This window comes from Falco biarmicus, chromosome 3, assembly GCF_023638135.1.
Source record: "Falco biarmicus isolate bFalBia1 chromosome 3, bFalBia1.pri, whole genome shotgun sequence".
Lineage (NCBI taxonomy): Eukaryota > Metazoa > Chordata > Aves > Falconiformes > Falconidae > Falco > Falco biarmicus.
The window spans coordinates 121,456,692-121,478,140 of NC_079290.1; the positions used below are offsets into that span (position 1 = coordinate 121,456,692).

Sequence of the window (21,449 nt, forward strand, 5' to 3'; positions counted from 1 at the left end):
GACTGAGGGACATACTGTCACTGCATCAAATCACAGTTTTAAATATACATTATTGTAAATATTTTTCTTAAACCTAGACTGAGAATTTGAACCATCTTGGATTCAGGTAAACGTAGCATTTGCTTCTTGCACTTCAGTTTATTTAACTAATTGAATTCAATTACTAGTTTGCTCAATACCAAGATGCACAGACTTGTTTTCCCTCAATCCATGAATAAAAATGTGAGGCTGTTGCTTCTGGAACTTGTGTGCAGTCATGAAAAATGATTGGCTCACTACAGTTAACAATTTCACTATTTATTAGACAAGATTTTAATGCAAAGTTGTATTTTTTCCTCAAGTTGATAGTGCATTTAAAGAGTTTGTATTTGACTATTAAAACAACTCTTCAAAAAAATGTTGGGTTTATGTGTTAAGTTGAATTCTGATTTCCATCTCAATAAAGCTCGATGCAAACAGGAGCTGTTTTCTCATATAATGAGAGGTGAGCACAAGGATTTCAAGTAAGTGTACACGAAGCTGTACATGCTCTTAAGTAAACATGAATAGACAAAATCTCACATTGAATTTGTTTTAGCTGTAACGGCCAGAGAATAAATATGAGGCAGTGCTTGCAGGGTGATCTAATATCTTCTGTTAAACTAAGTGATATGCTTAGGAAGAACTTTGAAGTATTCAAACCTTCTTCTGAAGGTTCAGAAGCAAAGTGTTAAGCGTTTGTGTCCAAAAGCCACTTGTTAGCTGTCCTTTCATTCTGTCCCTTCCTTTGCGTAGATTTTTATCTTCTTGATCTTTCTGTCTGTAGGTTTCTGGAGCTGTATTTCTCGATGTGTTCTATAGGTAGAAAAACTACAAAACTATAAACGCAAAGACAGGAGTCAAGCTGGTTTTTTTAAATCAAGGATTTCTGATCGATCATTAACAAAGTGGTTTTAGTTAATGCATTTCATTTGGGCACATGCAACACCCTTAGGAAAATGAAAGCCTGGTGCAATGAAGTTAATAGGTGCTGTTGTGCTGGCTCTCCAGCTATCCAGTTGACTCAGGCACCTTGTTGACATCACAAAATTAATTTTTCTTTCTTACTCTTTTCAGTTGCTAACTCCAACACGGGCAGTGGCTCCCGCAGAGACTCCCTTACAGGGAGCAGTGACCTGTACAAGAGGACATCCAGCAGTTTAACACCTATAGGACATAGTTTTTATAATGGCCTTGGGTTTTCCTCCTCCCCTGGACCTGTGGGAATGCCTCTGCCCAGCCAAGGACCTGGCCACTCTCAGACTCCACCACCTTCCTTATCTTCACATGGATCATCTTCAAGTTTAAACCTGGGTAAGGGCTACACTGCAGCTGTCCCAGCACTGCAGGGAGCACCTCGCTGCAGAGATGCGCACACTCCACGGCTGGGTGGGTGAGCTGCCTAGCTGCGGCTCTTATTCCTGTGGCAGGGTCCCTGCTTTTGCAGAAGTAGTAGGTGAAACACTCAAGCAGCAGTTGTAGCACTTGTGTTATGGGCTTGTCTCTTGCAGTAGTTGAGCTGTTAAACAGGAAGGTTTCTGTATTGCCGCCTCTTTTTCCTCATCTCTAAATTACAGATAACAATTCCAAGTATTTGGAAAAACAGATCTTTTTCTTGTGCAATTCTTGTAACAATACCATTTGGTTTTTTTAATGCTGGATAAGATAAATACGTAGTGCTGATGCTTAAACTTGTCAAATGTTTTAAAATACCCATTAAGTTTTCAATAATAAAACTAATGAGCTTAGAATAAAGTTTCTTCTTTTAACCGAAACCTGCAGTGTTATCTGGAGCAGTTGCTTAGCTTTTAGCTGAGGATTTTGTGAGTTTGCTTTTGAAAATCTCCCATCGATATGGCCTTATCAAAGCACAGTAGTGCATGGGGGAGGCTAAGATACATCACTTTACACAAGCTATGTCTTCTAGAAGAGCTTCTAGTTGTCCCAAAGCACTTTACATGTAATAAAGTAAATCTTAGAATAAAGCAAATGTTAAATAATAAAGCAGTGCTCATCTGAACTTCCTGAAGTGTTCATTTCCAGGCCTCATAAACAAGTAAGATGGGTTATTCATTGCAACTGCACCAGATAATTTAGTACTTGCTCAAAATATCACTTTGTTTTGGTTCTGTCACATGTCTGTCTGGATTTAACAAAACTTTTGGTTATCAGAACAGTTTTCCATGCATATACACAGTCATCAAATACTATATTTATCATGTTTATTACATGCATGTGCAATAAATCTGATGCTGGCTAAAGGTTAGCATGGAATAGTAATGAATACAATTTTTTTGAGATCAAGTTTAGATTTACCATCTTTCCTTGTTCAGAGCTTTAATAGAATTGGAAGGGTTTTTAGCTTTATTTATGCAGCTGTACAAGCCTTAAGCTGACAGTTAAATAGCTACAGTAAATTAATGCTGAAGACTAACCAGATTCCAAGTCTGGCACTAGAAGTCTGTTGCCCCTGCAGGCAAACAAAAGAATGAATCTGAAAAACTGGATCAGAGAAAGGTTAATCTGTGTGAGAACAAACTCTGGAAAGAAAGCGAAGTTACCATTTACATAAATGGGTTGTGCCCCAGAGCAGTTCGCATGGGTCTTCCCACCTTGACAAAATATTCCTCGCCTTGTAGCCAGATTTCCTCCATGGCTGACTTCGTGCTTGATAATGCTGCAAGAAAAATCTCATCCAGAATAGCTCTGCACTTCTGTGATTTCCACCTTGAAATCTGTAAAAGATCATTTTAGTGTTTTTAAGTTTCTCTTTCACCTGTAACAGAAGACAGTATTACATGTAGTTGTGGTTTGCTTTGGTTATAAAATAAGTTCTACTGCTATAACAGCACAGTTTTTCCTTTATAAGAAGCTTGAGGCTGGCTCCTTTTCTATTTGGGAGTGATACCAGAAGTGGTTTGTGACAAAGATAATGAGGAGTATTTCTAAGTATCTAAAAATGAAAGGACAGATGGGAACCCCCACATGTGTTGTCTGCAAAAAGGGAAATTAGAGCAGTCTGGTTTAGAACCACGTCCTAGCATTGCATTACGTGGGGGCAGACAACCTGGGAGAGTCACTTCAAGTAACTTTGATTTCAGGGTTACACAATGACATAAGAAGTTGGCATTAAATCTGACTTGCAATCAGCAAATCTATGGTTAAATGCAGTGTAAGTTGTGCGTTTGACTTTGTCATGTCTCATGATGCACAAGTCAACCATTTGTTGAGTTTATGTTGTGTGTAAAGATTCTGCTCTGGCTCTTCTGGCTTTCTGAAGGCTCATAGCTGTGAAAAATGGGGTGTATTTATCAAGCTAGTTATTTTTCCTGGTGGTGTAAAGTGACCTTGTGAAATGTCTGGGCAATCACAAGTACCTGAAATAACCATGCAGTCAGTTCTTACGACAAGAACTACTGGAGGAGGAAGGTTGAGCTAAATGTATGCTTTAAACTCAAAGGTGTATGCAATATACGCAACTGTGCATAACTAGAACAAAGCAACTGTAAATAAATATGCACTTTTGGGTGCTAGAGGCAGCAGGGGCCCTCTTCTTCCCCAATACTTATCAAAATTATAGAATTATAAATTACTAAATATGTTTTTTAAAAAAATTCTCAAATTTAATTTTGGCCAGGTTACGCTTCACATCAGTTTGTGTAGTCCCACTAACAGTTTTTGTCAGCCCATGTGTATGTAGTGGTTTGATCCCAATAGAAACACCACGCTGCAGGCTGGGGCAGAATGTGTCTGGCTCTGGGTTTTCCCAGTTTGGAATGGGGATCTGGATTTTAATTTCTTAGAGACTTTTCTGGGAACACTGGCTGGGGAGTTGATAATCGGTTAGCTGTGACTGACTGGGAGGACTGTTGGGCTGGGTGGCTGGTGGCACACCCTGGCACCAGGCTGCATGGGGTGACAGATCGGAGCAGTGACACTGGGGGTGTCTGGAGGCTGCTGGCTCCTGCCCTTCCCAGCCCCGAGAGCCAGCGTGTTGTCCCCTTGGCTGGGTGGGCACTGCCTGATGCCTCTGTGCTGAGCCCTCCGTAGGGGAGAGCAGCAGGGACACTTCCACCTGCTTTCTCACAGAGACATCTTCTCATCTTCCTTTTCCCCCCCATTGTTCTGGCTTTTCTTATAGTGCAGACTCCTCCGTTGCAGAGCAATTTGAGGGCCTTATAAAAGTTCCCTGGAAGCTTGCTTAAGAAGTGCTTTGTTTTCAGACAGTAGCCTTTGTGTTTCTTCCCCTGTGTTTTCCTCTTGACTCATCCTTTCGTTGTCCTTTTTTTTTGTCCTCCCCACTCCCAGAATAAGCAATTTTTTCAGGTTAACGTCTGTCTTGAGTGTCCCAGCAAGCGCTGAGAAGATGACTTACCGTTTCAAAATAGGAAACACTCAGTTGTAACAGCAGCAGTGTGAGTCTGAGTAACATGTCTGCCTTGGAGTCCCCAGGATAGTTTGTGCACTTTGCCCTCCCCAGACACAGATTTTTCCGGATACATCCCAGACACTTTTAAGAAGATATGGTCGATATGTTCAGAGGCAGAACCACACCACAGCTGTCGCTTCTATACAACCTCCATGTGCAGGGTACAACACTGGTTTGCTGTCATATGTCGATGCAGAGTGCTTTGCACGGGGCAGTGAGGTGTTCGGACAATAGGATGTCTCCACACGGTTTGCAGACAACCCTTTTGAAGTTTGTTCTGGCTGAGTACACAGGAGAAATGATCGGTGCCAACATCTTGCAGGAGTCCTGTCACTTCTTTGGGGTTTTTGCCCCTTTATTCTACCCCAGCACCCCTGAGGGCTTCAGGAGCACCCAGCCTCCCTGTATTGCTCTTGAACAAGAAGCTGTTTTGTTGTAGATATTGGTAAGATCCCATTGGAGTCTGGGATCTGGCAGAGTCATGGGTCTTGCCAGCCACACACTGACATAAAGGAGCTTGAGGTGTTCCAAGGTTTCTGGCCTTTGGTGCTTGACAGGTGGATTTCAGAAGTGATTGCTGAACTTAGGAAATCTGTCCCCCACGGGTCTTTTAGTTCCCAGTATGATCTTGAACATCATGGGGAGACCTGCAGTCAGCATCTCCATCAGGAGAGAGAGATGGGTAGAAAGCTGGAGTAATTCATAGTTTATTTTGAATCTCCAAAATGATCAGATGGTTTTTCTCAGGAAACCTCTGACAGAGGAGACTTTTTCTGTACAAACTGTGCTTTTCCTCTTAACTAAGATAGATAACAGCATGAGCACTAAACCCTTTCCTCTTACAGCCATGTGCAGATGATCAGGAACTAGTTTCCCACTTTAGCCTGTTAGTGCTGTGACTTTTACTTGCTCCAGGCCTTCAAAAAACAAGTGGTTTCTGAGTTCTTTGAATGCCATGGAAAACATTATTATGCCACTGCTCAACTTGTCACTGTTGGGTTTCCTTTACCTGAGAGGTGACTTACTGTTCCTTTGAATATCCTGGTCCTTCCAGCAGTAAGGAATATCACATGGTCACTTTTTTGAGTTCTTGCTCAATTAAGAAGTCAGGTAGGTAGAGAAGATGATGGCCACTGCATTGGCAAGGCAGTGTAAGAAAGCAAGAAGCTTTCAGGTGTCGAGAAACATGGAGGTTTGGCACCAGCTCTGGAGAAGTCAGAACAGTTTGTTCAGCTGAGAGACAGGGGAACTTAATTAGGCCATTATCAGATACTTAATTCTCATGTAGTGTTTCCTGCCTGGGAGCTTCCTTCAGTCATTGATGGCAGAGGGGTGCAGTTCACTCAGCTCTTTTTTTTAATTTCACTTAATATTTGTATTTCAGACACTGTCATGTGCACGGCTGCCAGGAGAATGTCAGTTCTCTTTGCGGACAGCCCTACCGATGTTTGACTTGAAGGTCTTCCCTCCTTTGCAAAGACTTCTTGTAGCTTTTTTTTTTCAGGTGGTTTTCCCCCTCTGCCTCACATGTGCCTTTCAGGTGGCAGGTTCCCATGTGATAAGAACGTTTTTCTAGGGAGGACTTTTTCCCTCCCACCTGGGAAACACCCCTGTGCTGGCTGAAAGCACCGTGCGGTCTGTGGCCAGCAGAGGGATCCCGAGCCCGCAGGAAAGGGAAGGAGTGCTCATAGCTGGGGAGCATTTCCTACAAGCAAGGAAACAGCTTTTGAAGGTTTATGTTGGTGCCTGTCAATGCTTGCAGTTTGCTAACTATGTGATAAATCATTACTTATTCCCCATACACTTGTTACCGCCTAACTCAGTGGCTGCTTTAATGTTGGTGAAAATCTTTAGGGCATTTGTGAAAGCATGGGATTTTTAAGAGTATTTATTTATTGGGTTTAATTGATTTTTATTTAATAGTTATTTGCTTTTTAGATCCCAAATCTTTCTACTTGCTTCTTGCTGTTTTTTTCTTGCCTATTTTCATCTTAATTCTGTCCCCCACCCCTAGTACACTTCTTTTAAATCGTTCCTTCACATGACAGCAGGATAGATGGAAAAAAACCCTGATGATGGAGGATAAGGTAGTTAGAAGTTGCAAGTAGTGGGATTGACATTTGTCCGGTTGGGACAGTTTTGACACAGAGTGAGAAACAGAAATTGTTAGTCTGTTCTTTGCTGAAATCTGTTGCTGTTCCGAACTTAATACAACAGTGCCATGCAGAGGAATGCTTGAACATGTCTCCTTTGAAATTTTTTTTGGGACAGCTAAGTTAGCATAGTTGAGAGTTATGTCCTAGTTGAACTGTGTCAGAAACCCATCTTGGAGGGAGAGGAGTAATTAGAAGTAAAATGGCACACACCGGTTGTAAATGAATCCCCCTGGCCACTTGATTTCATCAGGTGGCATACCTTTGTTTTTGTGATTTGCAGGAGGACTCACAAATGGGAGTGGCCGTTACATCTCTGCTGCTCCTGGAGCTGAAGCCAAGTATCGCAGTGCAAGCAGTGCCTCCAGCCTCTTCAGTCCCAGCAGTACGCTCTTCCCTTCATCTCGCTTGCGCTATGGGATGTCTGATGTTATGCCCTCTGGCCGAAGCAGGCTGCTTGAAGACTTTCGCAATAACCGGTACCCTAACTTACAGCTGAGGGAGATTGCTGGGCACATCATGGAGTTCTCCCAAGATCAGCATGGATCCAGGTGGGATTAAAAACCTTGTGCTATGGGAAGCTTTTGGGACAGCTGCTCTTTGAGTTGGCCTTGTTTGCAATTTGCATCACACCCTGAAGCAAAGAGGCAGAACAAGGAAAAGGAGGTGTGAAAAGCCATGTAGTGTAACACTCTGACCCTTCTTTTTAAACATTGCTTGGGAACAAATGCTGATACCAGGAGTTTCTCCTCTACGGAGGAGCTTGCTTGTATTGTAATTTGCTTGCTAGTCCCACTGGCATAGCTAAACTCATTTTAAAGAGCCATCTGGATGCAAGACCTTGCTGAGATCTGCTTTGCTTGGAATGAGGAGATTTTTTGGGGTACTGACAATGACGTGTGGCCATGGACCTCGTGGCTCAATCACCTTGAGGTTTCAGATTGCTGGATAGGGCAACTGTGTTTTGAAGATTTGTTTTGCAAGAGTTTAGCATATGAGGCTTTTGAAAGGATTTGTATTGACAAATGTGGTGAGGGAGGGCGTATGTGCCAGTGGCATCACACCAGCCATATTTTTCAGGTTTATTCAGCTGAAACTGGAGCGTGCTACCCCAGCAGAACGTCAGCTTGTGTTCAACGAGATACTCCAGGCAGCTTACCAACTGATGGTCGATGTATTTGGAAATTACGTCATCCAGAAGTTCTTTGAGGTAAGTCTGCATTCCCCATCAAGTGTTAATTAATGCCTGTTGGCCTAAGGCATTGGACAAGCCCATAGAAACACTGCTATTCAGATAAAATGGTGAGTATCTGTCAACACTGATGTCACCTCCCCCCTGGAGGCAGTTGCATCATTCCTGTTGGGGTGACTGAGGTGTGGGACTGGTAAAGATTCACCTAGGAAGTGACACTTGGCTTTGAGATGCAAAAGGTGTAGGAATAAATAGCAACATATCCAGGAGATGTAGGTCCAACAGGACTCTTCAGGGATGCTGTGCTGAGCTGTCAGTATTCATGTATTTAGGGATAAAGAGAAATATTTCCAGTGAGTAGTATCTGCTGGGAGAAGGTGTTGTGTTTCATGTTAGGTTAGGCAGGCACCCATCTCCCCTTGAAAATGGTCTGTTCCTTCTCCACCAAGCCTTGGGGGTTCTTCTGTCCAGTAGTCTTGTATCAACCCTGTCAAAGATTAGTGAAGTGGCACATGTCACCCCGGTGGCTCCAGCACCTTTGACTTGAGTTTGTTTTGCATGTGTCAGGCATGTCTGACAGAAACAGAACAGGCGTCTGGCTTGTGCCTGTTCACATCCATTGAGGTGTGGTGTTTTCTTTGCAGTAGGCACAGTGTTTCTTCTTTAATGTGTTAGTGTGACAGCGTGGGAGGGCTGCTGGGCCACTTGGCCACGTGAGGGTTTTGTGCTTGTAGTTACTGGTTTTCATCTTCCCAGTTTGGCAGCTTGGAACAGAAGTTAGCCTTGGCAGAACGTATCCGTGGGCATGTTCTGTCCCTTGCTCTGCAGATGTACGGCTGTAGGGTGATCCAGAAGGCCCTTGAGTTTATTCCCCCAGACCAGCAGGTAATTGTAAGTTTCAATTTTAACTTTCTTCTTGATGTTTACTGTTCCTTGCCTTTTGGTGACCTTCTGTTCCTCTTGTGGCTGGTGTTTTTTTGTTTTGGTTTATGGCATGTTTGTTACGTTTGATGTGCATGATAAGTATGTGACATGCTTCTTGGGTCTTGTTGTCATCTCCTTGTTTCACTTAACTGGTAATGGTGTTGGTTCTCTGTTAATTACCTGAAATCAGATTATGTATGTAGGAGAAACTGAGAATGATGGTGAACTAGAAGACATTTTTAAATCCCTTGAAGGAAGCAGTGCCAGAGTTTTGCCTTTAATATTTGCTGAGATATCACTGCTTTGATATGTGGGTCAATATTCTGCTTTCCAGCAGTGAGATGTACAAGGAGCAACTAGTTCCTGTTGAGCCAGGCCTGGCATTGGAAAGATGTGGATGATAGTCAGAGTCCCACTCAAAGCTCATGAATAAAGCAGTTCCTCTAGGGTTTTAGGAACAATGAATTAAGATGAAAAATAAGCTAGGCAAGCTAGCTAATAAAGGTGTTAGGAATCGTTATACAAGGATCTCAGTGTAGGTTATTAAATTAAAAAACTGAAAGAGGCTTTAGGAATGCTCGTTCCTTTTGGGCTGGGCTAAGCTGTTGCCTTAGTGTGTCAGCAGGGTGGTGCCCAAGCTCCAGCACTGCTGGTCAGAGTTCTCTGTGCTCCTGAAATGCTGTTTTTCTATCAGTTGCAAAACTGAATGCATCCAGTTTTGTAGTGTGGTTAAATTCCCCAAAACTGTCATTCTCTATTTTCTGTTTGTGAAGATTTTAGTCTGCATGTGGTACATTAGTCATATCTAAACTTTTATCAGCTCGGATTCCTTAATTATCATACAGTATTACCGTGCCCTGTGTAAAAGAACTAGCAAGTTCTTATCCCAGTGCTGATCCCATTTTAGAGAAATATAAAGCTGACACCTGAAAACTTTGTGAAGTCTGGGCATTTTACATTTCTGTCTCTTCGAGGAGAGCAGAGGAGAAAATGGGGGATGCACAGTGAAGTTGTGGATCAGTAAAATTTCTTAAATTTGGATAGTTAATTTGTAAGAGGACGCTTAAATTCAATGAAAGGAGTGCTTCATCTTCATTTTGTAGCAGTGTTTTTCTTGGTGGTTTCTATAGCACAGCCAGCTTTATCTCAGGACTTGGCCACAGGAAAACTTCCAGTTTGAAAGACACGGGTGCATCCTTCATACCTTTCATATTCTTGACCACATTTAGCAGTGAAAACTTTACATTTTTCGGCCATGAATCCTGGTGGTGCTTTCTGTTTGTCTTTCTGTCCTCTTAATAGAATGAGATGGTACGGGAGTTGGATGGCCACGTCCTGAAGTGCGTGAAGGACCAGAATGGTAATCATGTGGTGCAGAAGTGTATTGAATGTGTGCAGCCTCAGTCCCTGCAGTTTATCATTGATGCATTTAAGGGACAGGTAAGTCCTTGACCAAGATACTGACTCTCATTCTTTGTATTCTTACATGTTGCTTTGAATAGCATGAGAGTGACTGTAATTTATTCAACTATTTTGAATTTTAAATTTTAGAAAGTATCAGTTGAAAGGTTTATGCAGCAACGTTAGGGAGCCTAGAAACTCTTTGGTCATGTCTCTATTATCATTTTTGTGCAGGTATATCACAGTAAAGCATCCTTGAAAAAATATGTTTTCCTGGAACATCAAGTATTTTTTGACTGATGGAGGGGAAAACAAGTCTTTCACTAATCCATCTTCATAGTAAAGGTGGTGAGCATAGTTTTGTGATGGGTGTAGTAAACTTTCATTATGATCCTTGTCTGCAAGGATGGCTTAGAGGACTGATGTTTCCCAAGGGTCTCAGACATGGGGAAAACAATGATTTTCACCTAGAAAAGGGCAGTTATTTGTGCTTCGTTCTCCTGGGGTTTTTTCTGGTATTCTCCCCTGAATTTGTGTCCTGGATATTAATTGCATAGCTGGCTTCTTTATTCTACCTGTAGTCAGCTTGTCTTCCATTACAAAAGCGCTGGTTTGGGCTTTTCTAACTTTAACTTAATTGGCTTTGGTGGGGGACTTTGAAGTATTGAGGGTTTTGCCACAGGGGTGTGAGGATAGCCTGGGGCTATTATAGCAGGAACCAGGCTTTATTAGTTCAGCTGCTCCTGGAACAGCTGTGGAAGTGGGGACTTGCTTGACTGTCAAAACAAGGAGGATTCTAGCTAGAAACTTGCTCAGCAGATTTACTGGTTAAGAGTTTAGCTTTGGACCTTCCACTAGGGAGTTAGGCAAGGCAGAAATACCTCTGGGAACTTGGTTGATGGCACTGATGTTTCTTTGGCCAGCCATCTCAGTTTCATCTGAACTCTGATATGGAAGATAAAACATACTGCCTCAAGACTTTTTCTGCAGTTAATTGCACTTCCAAGTCCTGTTTTCCTGCGCAGCTTACTCAATAATTACTAAAAATTTGTAGAATGTCAATTTAACTTCACTGCTTGGATTTGCTACTTTTGTTAATTTTAAGCAACCAAATAGGACTTTGTGCTTTAGACAGAAAACTACAGCAGTAATAAAATGTGTCATGTTCTTACTAACAGATTTGGTAATCCATTAGAAATGAGAAAGAAGGTTCTTTGTTGTCACATCTCCTAAGCACAGTTAAGGCTTTTTAACAAATCCAAATAGTTGAGGAAAATCCCTTGCTGAGCATTTTTAACCTTTCTGGTTCATACCATTTTCTGCATAGCTTTAAAATACATAACTGGCAAACAATATGCTGGATTTATTCTTTTGAAATAGTTTTTTAACACAGCTTATAATAATTCTTGGTTGTAAAAGAGCTCTTTTTATTAATCAAGAGGCTTTACCATTTGTTTTCCTGTTTCATGAATGGGGAAGCTAAAGCACAGGTAGGGATGTGATGTGCTGGTGATCACCTAGTTAGAGCTGTGGCAGTGGGTAACAGATGTTTCCAGTTTCAGTTTATGTATCTGGAGCTGCCATTACCTACCGTACCTGGGAAAAACCACCACATGTTCATCTAATTCCAAAAGATTTCTAGGGTTCACAAAGGCTAACAGATGTGTTGCTGCCTGTGCTTGCCTGTCTTTGTTGAACACAGGTTTTTGCGTTGTCTACACATCCATATGGCTGTCGTGTGATCCAGAGGATCCTCGAGCACTGTCTTCCTGAGCAGACCCTTCCCATCTTGGAAGAACTTCACCAACACACCGAGCAGCTTGTTCAGGTCAGCGTGGGAAGGGAGAATGTGCAAGATGTTTCTTGATTACTGGTTTGTATTAGGAAAGCTCCCAGCAGCCTATTTGGGACTGCAGCTATAGTGCTGCTGGGGTCAGGTGAACACAGGGACTCCGTTCCTGGGAAGGAGTGGGAAGGAACGCATCAGGCAAGAAATGCATCGTATCCAGCCAGTATCAAAAATTGTAGTTACTTTCCTTTTGAAAAGAATCTTGAGTGGGTGTGTGTCTTAATGCTTTCACTCCAGAAATTACAGTGCAAGTAACATCTAAAGGGATTTGATATGAAGAGCCGATTACTTCCAGGAAAAGAAAGTGCCAGGTTGTTGGGGTTCCTAAAATGTGTTGGTTTTATGCACACCCCCTTCCTAGCTGCCTTTCCTCTTGTATTGACATTCCCTGTTGAAGGACATTGGTTTGAGTTTTATAATTGGTGCAAAGATGTAGCATTTTTACCTCCTGGTAAAACTCTAGAATGCACATTTTTGTAGAAGTAGAAAGTATTTATGTGATTTGTACAGTAGCTGTTTTAATTAGTGTTTAGTTCAAGTTTGTAAATCTTAATGCACATTGGGAACTAGATTGATATTAATGGTTCCTGTCTGTGTTTTGTCACATGCTTCTGCTATCTCTCAAACAGGATCAGTATGGGAACTATGTTATCCAGCATGTACTAGAACACGGTCGGCCTGAGGATAAGAGCAAGATTGTAGCAGAAATTAGAGGAAACGTGCTTGTGTTGAGTCAGCATAAATTTGCTAGGTATGAATTTGTTCTTTAAAGTCTCCACACCCTGTGGGAGCATGGGCACATGCTAGAGTTGCAGAATAGTTAGGGGTGGGGTGTAGGTAGGTGAAAAGAGGTGAAAATAACTTCTTGCTTAACAATGGAGTGCTATTTATAACTGCTTATAAACTGGGATGAGTGACTGGCAGGGTAACTTTTACTTGTTATGAGTGAGGGTGAAGATCTGGAAGAGTAGGTCTAATCCAGGTTCCTGAACTTGACCAAGAATTTGTGTGTGGTGTTTTCTTTATTTTGCTTTGGTGTTTTTTTTAAGTGGTCGCTATCCCTTAAATAATAACACACCGTAAGAGCATTTCACTGCCCCTGGGATGCTGTCAAGCCACGAGGGAATTTGGGAAGTCAATATAGCAACAATTCTTTTTCATCCCACTTTTCATGGAAGAATCGGGGCTTTTTATGTGCTAAGTCTTGCCCTCCTTTTTGAGATATGCATAATGATGTCCTCTCAGGGAAGCTGCAGCAGTCCAAGGTTGTTAGTCCGCATGCTACAGAGCTACACATGGGTGGAAGCAAAATCAGAGTACCTTAGTCCATGTCAAGAAAAAGTAATACTTTCCACATCCATAAATTCATTTTGTGTGTGTTTCTAGCCATTTGAACGTGAAGGCTGAGCTCTTAAAAGGCTCAATATTCCCCCCTTTTGATAAGTAAAATAGTGCTTTAGTATTTATGGACACAAGGGAAGTGTAATATTAACAAGAATTAGAAGAACGTGGTCTTAATATTATTTCAGATTCTTTCTCCCTGACTTGCCTTACTCTGTTTTCCTAAACTTCTTTCCAGATGGAGCGTGAATTAGTGTAGGATGTCCCAAGCTGAGCACTGGTTGTGGCAAACCACTTGGTGATTTTATGATGCAGTCAGGGATGCAGAAAATAAGACTAGCAGAACTCTCAATCCCCTTTCATATATCCTATGAACCTATTAACTTGGCTTTCTGGAGAGCAGACTAGTCATGTAATAGATGCAGGAATTCTGGAAGTTCCCTGCCTTTGCTAAAATCTTTCGTACCTAGGTAAGCATTTCCCTGTTATAACCTTGGACCTCTGTTCCCGTCAAGCTCCAGTACTGAGAAAACCAACGGAAGAACAACTCTCTGCTTCTCTAATGGCCACACCAGGAGAACAGATGCTGATCTCAAATACAACATCATCATAGAGTTACACAAATTTGGGTGAAATAAAACCTGAGCAGGTCCTCCAAATTCCCACTAAGATCCCAAGTGCCTTGGACTGCTCATCTTTTTCATGTTGCTGAACTTATGTGCCAGCACATGTCTCTCCCAGATGGTCTGCCCTTGCTAGAAGTGTAAGAGAGCTCCCTGGGGTGGAATGAAAAGCCCAGCAGAGATGTTGCACACTCACAGGTTGTCCCTTTATTGTTACAGCAATGTGGTGGAGAAATGTGTTACTCACGCCTCCCGTACGGAACGTGCCATGTTGATTGATGAGGTGTGCACTATGAATGATGGCCCTCACAGTGCCTTATACACCATGATGAAAGATCAGTACGCCAACTACGTGGTACAGAAGATGATCGATGTGGCAGAACCAGCTCAGCGGAAGATTGTCATGCACAAGGTAAGCAGCTGCCATCGATTGATAAGGATGTAAGGCTTGTCGCTGCCACACTGGTTGCAGAGAGAAAATAAGACTGAGATGATTGCTTTTGCCATTAGAATTTCCTAACGACAGAGGTATTTCAAAGTTGTGTGTTTCAGTAGTAGCTGAAATACGACAGTGTGAAATAAAGGTGCCATTTGGACTTAAAACTAGCTGGTTGCTTCTAGCAATCTTTTTGACCTATTAACCTAGTTCCACGCTTGTGGTATAGCAAATACTGCTGAAAAATGCCAAGACTTACTGCAGCCAGTGCCATGGGTTGGTGCCTTGCAAGGGTCCTCTGAAGGTCTGGCAATGATGACACACTTGCCCTCACTGAGAACTGCGTTCACTGATGAGAGCAATTCTATGCGCTCAGTGGAGCCGAGCCAGACCTTGGCAGACCTGCGGGTTGCGTTTCTGAGGGCTGCCCATGCTGTCTTGTTGCTTCACGTCCCTGCTTTGTAGCCCTGATAGGGACAGGCGGGTTGGCTGGTAATGCTGCACTGACGGGGTGTGTTGCTGTAGCACCTGAGCCTGCAGCTATTCATCAGATTCTCTATTTCTCAGTTTTGAGTGCGGTTTTGATGAGAGATTTCCACAGTTAGCATTATGCTGTGGTGTTTAAATGCGTAACAGTTTCAGGACTTAATTATTTGTCAAAAGGAAAGACATTTTGGAATTAAATAATGCATTACTGCCAGTCCTACCTCCCAAGGCTATGTGCCTGCTGCCCCCCCAAGGGCAGGAAGCTGTAAAAATCTGGTGACGTCTTCATTTTCCTGCTTTTAAAGGTCACATTTGTGGGTCTTCATACTTGTAATGAATGGGGAAAAAAAAATAGGCTTTTAAATGTGTAGTAGAACTGAGATTATTTTCTTCAGTCACATGTTTTAGGGTCTGTTACTCTGTGAAAAACAGCTGGTACTTTCTTACTAGAAATAAAATACTAACACTATCTTGGAAAAACCTGTATTTACTAAGAGGAACTGAGAGGAGTGTCAGGTATTCAAATCCCAATGAAATCGAGTGTATTTAAGAAACCCTGAGTAAAATGGACCGAGCGATTTTTCTGTAAAAAGAAGTGGGTATTATCTGTGTAAGGGAGCTGATTTTTACCCACACAGGGCAGTCAACTGGTATATAAACAACATAAATGCAGCTGAAATAATCTTCAGGGAGGTTAATTCTTAGGTTTAGGAATCATTCAGAGTAGTTCTTTTAAATCAAAATCTGTACTGGTGCAAAAGAAATGATGAATATAATTAAATAAAAATGTATGGCAAGGGATATACACAGTTTAACTGTAGCAGAATGACCTGTGGATTTTGCTAATCTGTATATAGAGAGATTTGTATACTGAAAAATAACCCACCCAAATGATCTCTACTGACTTGTTCTTTTTCCTGTCAAGCGAAGTCTTTTGAATAAAATGATAATTAGATTATCAGTGTGGCTGTCAAAAATAAAACTGGGATGACAGCTTAAATAGGACTGAGTGAAGATGAAGATTTCAGCTATGCTATCAAGCTGAGTGAAAGCCTGGGAAAATTGAGTGTATTGACTGTTGCTTTTGGACTGTAAAAATTGCTATTAGTACAAACAAGCAGTTTGTGTTATTGTTAAAGACAGCACTTTTATTGAAAAAAAATAATACTGAAAAGTAATTTAAACAGTTCTATTAGTTAAAAAAAAAAAGATCTTGGAAATGGAGACAAACAAAGAGCAAACTGTTGGACCTGGGAAGCTTTACTTCTGCTTAACCTCAGAGCAGCAGTCTTGGAGGTGGGCTTGGGAATGGAAATGGGATGTGTGGAGGGCCAAGACATAAATTTATGATTATTACAAGAGGGGTCCTTGAAGTGAAATAGGAATTTAAACGGCTAGAGGCTGAGCTGATGAAATGGATGAGTTTGGGATGGATTTCCCATGGCAGTTTTATGGTCAGTCTTGGTGCAGGCGAGTAATGGTGGTGTATCCATGGGGGGAGCAGGGAGTGTGGTACACCATGTGCTGGCTGTTTTCTCACCCTGTTTGCAGCTTGTAGGGAGTCCATCGTAATTGTGTTATTACAGGAATGTGCTGTTGGTGGGGGATATTTCTCATCTAGCAATTAAAAGGAATTGCTCTTATGTCTCATTCCTCTGAAACTGTCCAGGAGATCTTCAGCAGCATAATGGTACAATGCAAACAGCTTTCCTTGTTCAGGTGCTCTGGCAGTAGAGGTGGTTTTACTCTGCCTACAGTAATGACAGTGCCATTGAAAGTGACTTATACTCTGCAACAGTGTGAGCGGGTGAAGTTTGCTTCCATAGACCTCTTCCCTGCTTAAAATAAGCATTTTAACTGTCAGGTTCAGAAATTAATCAAGAATTAATGCTGCTTGCCTCTCCCAGTAGCTCTTTCAGCTGTGCTGCTGAAATTCCTACCAGCAGCTCTTCCAGGCTTGTAGCAGCTCTGAAGCTCAGCCTGTAGCCTGGAAGGAGGCAGAGGACCCCGCTCGTGTTCAGCAAAAGCTGCTCAGCCCCACTAGACCCTTCTGACGCCTTTTTGACCTTAGTGTGTTTGCCCCTGGGCTGGAGGCAGAGCATCAGGCACCCTTGGGAAGCTTGAGCACCCCAGTGGTCATGTCTTTCTGGCTCCCTCTCTTGGGACAAAGCCCTGTATCCATCCACACACTTGGATCCGGCTGGATTCCAGTAATACGGCTCAAGACGATGCCACCTGCTTGACCAGAAGTTCCTCCTAAAAATAACATCCATGAGTTAAAGAACATTAGCTTGATTCACAGTAAATGATGTGATTACAGTAAATGGCATTTCTGTGGTCTCCTGGCTGCCCACTGGTGGCCAGCCCCTCTGGCCATGGGGCACCCAGAGCTCGCTCGGGATTGACGTGGCTGTAACTCTGGTTCCGAAGCTTCACCCAGTCTTCTTTTATCTCTAGATCCGGCCTCACATTGCTACGCTGCGCAAGTACACCTATGGCAAACACATTTTGGCCAAGCTGGAGAAATACTACATGAAGAATGGGGTGGACCTGGGGCCCATTTGCGGGCCACCAAACGGTATCATCTGAGGCAGCGCACTGGGGAGGAGCTCACTGGCCATCCGGTATCTACAACCAGCAACCAGCGATATTCCAGTATACAGTTAGAAAACATTTTATGGTTGCTAAACTGCTAAAAAGAAAAAAAAAAAAAAGCCTTTGTAAATTTCTTTAATTTTATTATGCATAACGTACTAATTATTTTTTTTAATTAACTAATTGCCCTGCTGTTTTACTGGTGTATAGAATACTTGTACATAGGTATCAAATGTACATGGAAGGCCACATTTTTGTTCACTGTTGTATCTATATTCCAAATGTGGAAACTTTCAGGGTGGTTGGTTTGAAGAAAACAAAACCCCCCATTTTTAATTCATCTGCCTTGCAGGCAACCTTTTTGCAAATACCTGGTTTTTTCTCCTTTTAGTCAAAAGTCAGCAAGAAGTTTGAATTTTAGTTAAATGGCACAAATGATGCATTTAACGCTGTTTATAAATATTTAAAAATCAACTTGCTAAAGCTTCAGTTAAAAAATTAATTAAGTTTTTGAAACTTTTTAATTGCCTTTTTTTTTTTTTCAGTTTAACATGCAAAAGGAGGTAGCTTAGCTGTGGTTTTGGGGAGGAAAACATATGCACCCAGAAAGTTTTTAAAGTGAGGGGGTGGGGGGGTGGGTGTACTTGTTTACTGCCTACTCTGTTTGTTCTGTTAACATTGAGAGACACAATTTGATTATTTAGCATGAGGAAAAAAAGAAAATCCAACTCGGCTTTGGTCTTGCTTCTATAAATATATAGTGTATACTTGGTGTAGACTTTACATATATAAAAATTTGTAGTATTTTCTTGTTTTGATGTCTGATCTGTATCTATAATGTACCCTAGTAGTGGAACATACTTCTGACTGTACAATTGTACATTTGTAAACCTCTGTAATGTAAATGTGGAGAAGTTTGAATTGACATAAACCCGTTTTTTGGTAAGAAAAAAAATTAGCAAAACCTGTGCATTTCAGTGTATATTCACACCTTTTATGGTCGTAGCATATAGTGTTGTATATTGTAAATTGTAATTTCAACCAGAAGTAAATTTTTCTTTTGAAGGAAATGTTCTCTTTATACAGCCTAGTTAATGTTTAAAAAAAAAATAAATGCTTGGTTTTATTTGTCACCTAGTTGAACAGTAGCAATCCTTTCTAAATGTTATACAAAAATTATTCAGTTCAAAATAGTGTTTTTTTGACTCTTAAAAAGTAATGTTTTGCTTATTTTGTGACAGTAAGAAACAAAAAGTGCAAAAGTACAGGATCCCCTAGTTTTCCTTACAATCAGAGTCCCTTTTCACCTTGTAAAGTGTGAATCACCTTCCCTTTTTGTACAGAAGATGAACTGTATTTTGCATTTTGTCTACTTGTAAGTGAATGTAACATACTGTCAATTTTCCTTGTTTGAATATAGAATTGTAACACTACGCGGTGTACATTTACAGAGCCTTGTGTATATTTCCAATGAACTTTTTTGCAAGCACACTTGTAACCATATGTGTATAATTAACAAACCTGTGTATGCTTATGCCTGGGCGACTATTTTTTGTAACTCTTGTGTAGATTGTCTCTAAACAATGTGTGATCTTTATTTTGAAAAATACAGAACTTTGGAATCTGGCTTTGTGTTTGCTTCCAGCATGACAGAGTGCCACCCCCACATCTTTTTGCCTCTTTATTTTATTTAAGAGCAGCCTCCCCGTGTTGGCTGAGGGCAGCTGCGCCTGCTCTGAGCAACAACAGATAGATGTGGAAAACGAAGAGTGGAGTGACCCCCTGTCTGTCACTGCTTCTCACTGCCACCATCCTCATGGGCTCTGGCGTTTTGGCTCTTTGGATTCTGCCCCTTCTCCTCTTTGAGCACATCTAAACCTCTTCAGAGCCCACACAAACTCATAGCACCTGCAGCCTCCATCCTCTGGCAACAAGTTGGAGGTAGGCAGCCACCCTGCATCTCTGGCTCAGTTTAAGCAGAGCAACTTGGCAAGAGGGGCCGGGAGTAATGTCCCCTGGTACCTCTTGTCTTCTGCTGGTGGTTTCCTCTGCTGCTTTCACCCTCCTGCCCTCTTCGCACGCTGGGGCTGGTGCTCTGCAGAGCTGGTGGTTGTGCAGAAGCCATTTCTATCCTCCTCCTCCTCTTCGTGCTCTGGGGTGTGGGGAGGAAGGGCGCTCTGAGGGGCCTGGGGAGCTGCACCCAGCAGCCAGCGTGGGGGTGTCCCAGCAATATTGGGTGGTGTGATGTTTCCTGGCTCACGGAGAATTGCTAGAAAAGCAAAGCAAGTGCTCAGTGCGTGTTTCCTTGGAGACTTTCCCCAGTCCCAAGCTCTCCTGCCCAAGAAGTGATGGGATGGGAGCCTAGTGCTGGACTGTGCTGCTTGCCTTTGTCACATCCCACCCCTGCCCCCAGTGTCTCTGCTGCCGGAGTGGTGTCTGTCCTTTATTGTCGAATTCCCTGTCACTGAGAAACTCAAGCTCTGCACGTTACATCCCCTGTGCCCTCAAACAGGGCTCCAGCTGGGACCCTTGCTTGGGGAGCAAGTCAGCCACCTCTCCCCACCAGTTTTCCTCCCTTTGCCCGCGCACAGGACCTGCCCTGTCCCTGCAGTGCAGGTTGGCGGCTCCTGGTTTTAAAGACCCTTTTCTGAAGGTTATTGACAGAGTCATTTGGGAAATCCTGAGAAGTCTGAGCATTTGTGCAAACAGGGTGACATCTGATAAATTGATGGAGGGGTAGAAACTTCCTGTCTTGCAGGAAGTTAGTTTTTTGTCTTATGCATTAAAACATTTGATTTTGGAGAATGTATCAAATTACTGATCCTCCCCACGCTGCCGTTTCCTTCTGCTTGCCCCTCAGCAAAACCCCGTACCCCTGCAACTCAGCAGCAGTTTTAATCTGTTTTCACACTCATTGTTAAATGTAGCAGAGAGTTGACTTGGGCTTTCTGACACCTTTTTTTGCCCTGGTTTTGGAGCCAGCCTGTGCCTCTGGGCCAGGCATCACACCAAGCCATGAGTGTATAGGAGGACTCGGGTCCCACATCCCAGAGCCTCTGGGGCTCCTGCTGTTGCAGTTTTTACAGCCCTTGTAGCCCTTACAGCTCTTCAATGCTTTGTTTAAACCCTGGTGCTGAGCAGCTCAGCCAGGCAGCAGCGTGGCTGTAGATTTGGGGCACAACGTGGTGAAAGCAAGGGATATATATGTATATTTCAAGTTTAATTTAATTAGCATTGAGCATGTGTATCTCAGGTGGAGAGCAGCGTGACAGTCTCCCCAGGCTCCCTGTTTCCTCCTGCAGACACTCATGGGTCCGTGCCTAACACGGGCATCTGTCCCACCACGGCAGCGCAGCAAAGGTGTCAAGGATGGGTTTAGCTCCTGCCCAGACCCGCAGGCTCCTGATCTGTCCCTGAGCTGGGAGGAAAGATGTGGCCAGCATGGTTGGGGCTGAGCCTGGGCAGCTGTCCCCTGGCTGGTGGTGCTGGGCCTGCTGCGGTAAGGGAGGGGGCACGGCGGGGGCTTGCCGGGAAGGGTACAGCCATGTCGGTCTGTGCGGGCTTTTAATCATGAGCACGGCTGTCGGCTGCTGCTGGAGGAGGGATGCGAAGGGGTCCAGCACATCAGTGGATTCCATCACACCAGTGGGGTCCATCACATTGGCTGGGGTTTATCACACTCACCCTGACCCGACAGAACCGGACCATGGTCGCAGTGGGGCAGAAAAGGACGCGGTGGCAGCCGCGCCGCACCCCCCGCGGGACCCCGACTTGCTTGTAGGGGGCACCTCTCTCCCCGTCGCTCCTCAGGGGCCACCGCTCGGGTGACAACCCCTTGGTGGGGACCTACGGGGCCTTCTGCCTCCAGGCTCCATCCAGGGGCAGCGGCGGAGCTGCAGGGGTGGCCGCGGCCACGGCGGGGCGGTGCAGCCCCAGCAACGCGCCCCCGGCCCGCGGCTCCACGCTCCCCTTGTCCAGGGACCCCCGCCCAGGGACTCCCTG

At 43.3% G+C, this 21,449-nt stretch overlaps 1 protein-coding gene and 1 non-coding gene across 13 annotated transcripts in view; both read left to right on the plus strand.

The window, feature by feature from the left end:
• PUM1 (pumilio RNA binding family member 1) overlaps nt 1-19,073 on the plus strand; it is a 79,586-nt gene extending 60,513 nt beyond the window's left edge. For 8 of the 12 annotated variants that reach the window (XM_056330090.1, XM_056330091.1, XM_056330094.1 and 5 more), the window contains 9 exons: nt 1,096-1,332; nt 6,884-7,151; nt 7,681-7,810; nt 8,549-8,683; nt 10,019-10,156; nt 11,820-11,945; nt 12,596-12,717; nt 14,150-14,342; nt 17,310-19,073. In XM_056330090.1, the coding sequence (XP_056186065.1) occupies nt 1,096-1,332; nt 6,884-7,151; nt 7,681-7,810; nt 8,549-8,683; nt 10,019-10,156; nt 11,820-11,945; nt 12,596-12,717; nt 14,150-14,342; nt 17,310-17,441 (1,481 nt within the window). In that variant the 3' untranslated portion in view covers nt 17,442-19,073. The remainder of the gene's footprint in view (nt 1-1,095; nt 1,333-6,883; nt 7,152-7,680; nt 7,811-8,548; nt 8,684-10,018; nt 10,157-11,819; nt 11,946-12,595; nt 12,718-14,149; nt 14,343-17,309) is intronic. The other 4 variants (XM_056330092.1, XM_056330102.1, XM_056330100.1 and 1 more) reach the window with 2 other exon arrangements.
• On the plus strand, nt 14,672-14,757 carry LOC130147097 (small nucleolar RNA SNORD103/SNORD85). Its single transcript, XR_008821115.1, has one exon. It is a non-coding gene; the product is annotated as a small nucleolar RNA SNORD103/SNORD85 (small nucleolar RNA).
• Nucleotides 19,074-21,449: the final 2,376 nt, after the last annotated feature.